The 5,704-nt window shown below is 34.0% G+C and overlaps 1 protein-coding gene across 1 annotated transcript; it reads left to right on the plus strand.

Moving 5' to 3' along the window:
* The first annotated feature begins 3,074 nt into the window (after positions 1-3,074).
* Positions 3,075-4,334, plus strand: LOC113105293 (interleukin-8-like). The gene is made up of 3 exons (XM_026266345.1): positions 3,075-3,255; positions 3,425-3,554; positions 3,633-4,334. The coding sequence occupies exons 1-3, from the start codon at positions 3,192-3,194 to the stop codon at positions 3,703-3,705; spliced, it is 267 nt and encodes an 88-aa protein (XP_026122130.1). The 5' UTR covers positions 3,075-3,191; the 3' UTR covers positions 3,706-4,334.
* Positions 4,335-5,704: the final 1,370 nt, after the last annotated feature.

The following is a 5,704-nucleotide window of genomic DNA, read 5'->3' on the forward strand; positions in this document are numbered from 1 at the left end:
TATTTTAGATATATTCATTTTTGTTGTGTCACTGAATTGTAGTGTTATCGTTTTGCACTGGTTTTGAAAGAATACTGTCATAAAGGATATTTTAGTTGGTCTTTATTGTGTGATTTTGTCATATTACAAAACATTGCAACATTACAGTATCATTCCCTGAGCTGTTCACAATAAAATTAAGTTCACACAAAAATCAAATATCTTTTATTTGCATCATGTCTTTCCAAACTTCTCCTGCGCAACCCAAAATAAGACATTCTGTCATATGGTTTCTGTATTACTATTAGTTAAATATGTGACACCTGTATTTCAAATGACCTGCCTGTTTTATTTACTGTGGTTGTTCCCAGTTCTGAGATTTCAACCTCTGCTTCTGCATGTAGTGTGCAGGCAATTAACCCTTTAACTGTGTCACTGTTTTCTAGAGCTTTTAAAGATTCATTTTTGTACAATCTTAATGACTGTGTAGAAGCCTTCACGGACTTATATATACTGAGATTTTGGACTCTGTTACTCCGTTTAGGAAAAAAACGTCCTAAAGATCTGTCACAACCCTGGTTCAGTGTCACTAGCCACTCTCCCAGACATGCCTGCAAAGTAGCAGAGAGAAAGTGAAAAAGGTCGCCCACTCTATTCTTTTATCTAGACATAAACAGTGTGTCAGCTTTAAGGGCATATCCCTTAAATGGTTTCATTCATATTTGAAAGACAGTAGTTTTTCTGTTCACCTTGGTGAATTGTTTTCATCTGAAGCCCCTCTTTTTTGTGGTGTCCCCCAAGGGTCAATATTGGGCCCCATGTTGTTTTCTTTGTATATGCTGGGGTATATTTTTAGGAAGCACAATAATTAATTAAACTGAAGAAGATATACAAATTTATTTGCCTGTCAAAACAAATGACAAAGCTTTAGTTCTGTCATTACTTAATTGCCTGAGAGATTTAAAAAATATGGCTGGATCAGAACTTTCTTTGTCTTAATTAAAACAAGACTGAGATTGTTGTGTTTGGTCATCCTGGGGATTTAAGGGCTTGTGTAGATGCACTTGGTAATTTAGGTTTGTATGTTCAGCCATCTCTTCAGTGCTTACAGTTAGTCTAAAATGCAGCAGCTTGTATATTAACTGGGACTAATAAGTATATGAGCACATCAACCCAGTCTTAGCTTCACTACATTGGCTTCCTGTTGGCCTTGAGGATTGATTTCAAGATTTTATTGTTTGTTTTTAAGATTTTAATGGGTTGTGGCTGCTTATTTATCAGAGCTTTTACAGTGGTGGCACCTAATTTGTGGAAAAGTGTACCTGTACACATAAGAACTGCTCAGACTGTAGGAATTTTTAAGTTGTTAGGTTCTTGGCTTTTATTTCAAGCTGAACTGAGACATTGTGATGTTTTTAGTCTATTTGTCTTGTTTGTGTGTGTTATTTCTGACAATTGTTAAGCACTTTGGTCAACCATGGTTGTTTTTAATGTGTTATATAATTACTAAACTGAACTGCAAAATTTTCTGTGCGCGTTTGCATGCATTACAATAAACAGGGACTGAAGTTTTAAAAAAAACATAATAAAGCTGCCAATAAAAATAGACCATAGAACTCATGCTCACTAAAGCCTTGTTCAGACTGTCAGTCTAAATCAGATTCACATTAACACCATCATACAGCTGCCAATAAAAACAGACCATAGAACTCATGCACACTAAAGCTTTGCTCAGAGTCTCTGTCCAGATCAGATTCACATTAACACCATCATACAGCTGCCATTAAAAACAGACCATCGAACTCAAGCACTCTAAACCCTTGTTCAGACTGTCAGTTTAAATACGATTCACATTAAGACATCCTACAGCTGCCATTAAAAAAAGACCACAGAACTCATGCACTCTATAATACATTTTGAGTAACATGACATTAGCAACTGATAATGTAGGAAACCACAGACAAACATATATAATCATTTGCATGAATGTACCAAAGCAACTGCAACTTTTTAAAAAGAATGAGAAACTGATTTTATAAAGTAAGATGTGGAGACTGAACAAGTAATTTTGAGAATTTAATTTCTGAACTGAGAAATGCACCAAAGCGACTGCAAAAAACTGTAATGAAATCATAAAAATGTCAAATTAAAATAAATAATTTTAAAAGAACCTCAATCAAAATAAAGCGCTTATTAAATATATATATATATATATATATATATATATATATATATATATATATATATATATATATATATATATCATTGTTTACCTGCATGTCAGTTGAACATAGGACATGCACATGTGATACTTAATTGTTAAAATATTTATTCAGGGGTACTTCAAGTAAATATATTAGTATATAAAAGTTTGAGAATCCCTGCATTTCATGTAAATAAGAAATAATGTGAATTTGTGGATTGCAATTTGTTTGAAAGACAAAGGTTTTCCAAAGTCAAAGCAATGCATGATTAAATAGCCCACTTCTTGGTTATCAGTAGTTGGTGCAATGTTGAAATGCTACGAAAGCACTTCTTAAAAATGTAATTATTTTTGTAAATCCAGTAATCAAATGCTGTGTCGCTTCAGTTTTAACCATTTGACCGATGACTGGTCTTTGTGTGAAGCTGTAAAAAAAAGGGAAAATTAATAAATTATTAATCATTTATTGCTAGTGAGTGAATACGTAATCATGTAATCAATAATAAAAAAAATTAACTGTAGTCTGTAACTAACTGAAGTAACTAACCATCTCTGCATTACAGTATGTAGTCCTCTTTGTAGTTACAGTGCTTTGATTATACCTTTATATATGTGTGTGTGAGTGTGTGTGTGTGTGTGTGTGTGTGATTGAATTGGCTTTTGATCAACCTGTTTTGGGATGGCCTGTCTTACATACCTTAGATCATTTCTGGTTGAAAATGCTTGTCAGACTGAAAAATATATTATCGGAATGCTTTTGCAAAAACATGTTTTATTCTAAAGCTCCTGGGTTCCTTCACTGGAATTTGGGTTTATTGAAGGAGGACCTGTTGCACAATAGGTTTTGATAAGTGTGATGTCAGCAGTGGGGTTCTTTAAAAGAAAAAGATTTGCCAAATTATACACAAACACTATCAACAGCCGGACAAGACAGTTTATTTAAGAACCATCTGCAGTTTTACTGTTTATACGCTGATGCATTGATCTCTTGGTCAGAAATTTCACAACAATGAAATTCACCGTAGCAGTCTTGTTTTGTCTTACATGCATGACACTGCTGTTCACAACAGAAGGTAAGCACAATCGTTTTTTTTATTTTTTATGTGATTGACAGTATCCATTGTTTGTGATTATATTTTATATATTGTTTATTAAAGGTTTAAAAATGCTAGTATGTTTTTAATAAATTTTGTAAGAGCATGCAGAGATACTAATACTTTTTTTCTCTCTCGTTTCATTAAGTCATCTCAGCCAGACTACAGCTACGCTGCCAGTGTGCTAAGATGTATTCGGGAAAACCAATTAACCCTAAACTAATACAGCAATTAAAAACGATCCCTGCTGGAGTACAGTGCAAAAACGATGAGATCATGTGAGTGTGTCAAAGCAAAGATCAATGCAATGCACAAGTCTGAATGCATGGTGGAGTAATTTTTTTTGTCTTAAACAGTGCCACTCTGAAAAATGGACAGACATGCCTCAATCCCGAAGATGAATGGGTGAAAAAGATCATTGAAGAGTAATTTCCCATCTGTGTTTGCATGCAGAAGTTAATGGTTTTTCTTACTGTATGTTGCAGAACAGATTTTCTTCTGCATATTTCTGCAGACCTGTGAAATGCTTTCGTTAAATTAAAATATGTCCTCATTGCAAAACTCTTTGGATGCAGGTGGCTTGCTCACCAGAGAAACATGTTCTGACGAAACAAATGTAAAATTTGCATGGGAGAAAATGTCTTGTCCTTTTGGCTCAAAGTAACATTTCTGACTAACACTTTTTTTGTAATGTAGGAAAAATATATATATATATATATATATAAATTGTCATCTTTTTTTGTCCACTTCAATAAATAAGATACAACTTGTTTCATACATTATTATATTCAAAATACTTTAAGTGACTTCATTTTAGATTTAAACATGCAACATGACTGATTTGTTTTATTTTCTTGCTATAATAAATCTCTGAAAATTGCATTAGGTCATATGGGTTTAGTGACATGAGTAAATGATCACACTGTTTATTCTGTGGTAACTTAAATGTGTAAAAAAAAAAAAAAAAACACTTCTTGTAACTCTGTACCAGGTTCCAAATCAAATGCTTATAAATCACATATAATCGCAAGTATATAATAAATGCTCATGTGCTGTAACTTGTCATGAGGTTTTTTTATTAACTCGTTTGTCTTCATGCATTGTGCCTCTAGACTAACACTGACCTCTTCCTTTGGATATATTTTGGGGCAGATTTATTGTTCCTGGTAGTTCCTGATAATTCACTCCTCATGCATGCTTCTCTGGTGTGCTGTAGTTAGACTTCTGCCCTGTTCAGTCTCACAACGCATAGCAGAATGAATTATTACACCCAATTATATTTATGGAATTTTTCCACGGATTAAGAACTACTTGCAACACATATAGAACTGTGTTGGGTTGTGAATGACTCTACTTTCAGTTAAGTTTACCATTAGGACAGCATATATATTATTACAGAATAAGTTTTTAAAAGGAGGAAAAACACTTCATTTTGTTATTGGTATTCCATCATACGTATTTTGTGGCAAATTCTTCTGTTACTTCTATAAACTAAATGTGCACTGAAAAATGTTGGTGAAACTTATTAGAAAGACCGCAAATAACACACTGAATACATAAAGCAGCCGGTGGAAGAAAAATAATCTTACTGTGACATCTGATATTAACAGATTCTTGTGAAACTTGTTCAGTGTATTTTAGTGGTTTAACCTTTTATGTTTCTACAAATATTTGCACATGTTAAGACATCTACTGTAAATGCTCTAAAACATCTGAATGACTCGCTCAATCTTTGTCAAGTTCTGTTCAGTATCAGTACATGACAGACAGCTAGTTGTGAAACCTGACTAACTCTACTAACACTAATAAATCAGTCTCAGACCAGCACTGCTTCTAATCCATACATCAAAATCAATCAAATTATCAATCTAAAAACTTATATCTGGAACATTAGGATCAAGAAACTAAAACACGAAGTAAACTATGTACAATTTTATTGAACTCTAAAATCAAATTATGAATGATGTGAAGATTATCTCCAGAGCGTCAGAGACACAAAGCAGAGACGGATCCTGACCAAGTACAGGCTCAGTGAGCACAGTCTAGCCATCGAGAGACCAGCAGACAGAAAGAGCTGAGAGTGTGTGCTCACTGTCAGACAAGAGAAATCACTCACTGTCAGAAATACATGTCCATAAGAAACCCCTACTTCAACAAATTCACCAAATTAATAGAGAACTTTACAGCCATTAGTGAAACAGAACAAATGAAGATATTTTAGGAGAGGGACAGACCGCAGCACTGGCTGAGAGATATGTGTGGATGTGCCACAGTCTGAGAGATAGCAGGTGTGTGTGTGTGTGTGTGTGTGTGTGTGTGTGACCTCAGTGCGTTACCCTACTGTCCACCACAGTGATCCTTAGTATGTATGTGTTTCTATGTAAGTTAAAGAATGTGGTATCAAATGTTGTATCAAATGTACATTATT

This window comes from Carassius auratus, chromosome 7 (genome assembly GCF_003368295.1).
Source record: "Carassius auratus strain Wakin chromosome 7, ASM336829v1, whole genome shotgun sequence".
Classification (NCBI taxonomy): Eukaryota; Metazoa; Chordata; class Actinopteri; order Cypriniformes; family Cyprinidae; genus Carassius; species Carassius auratus.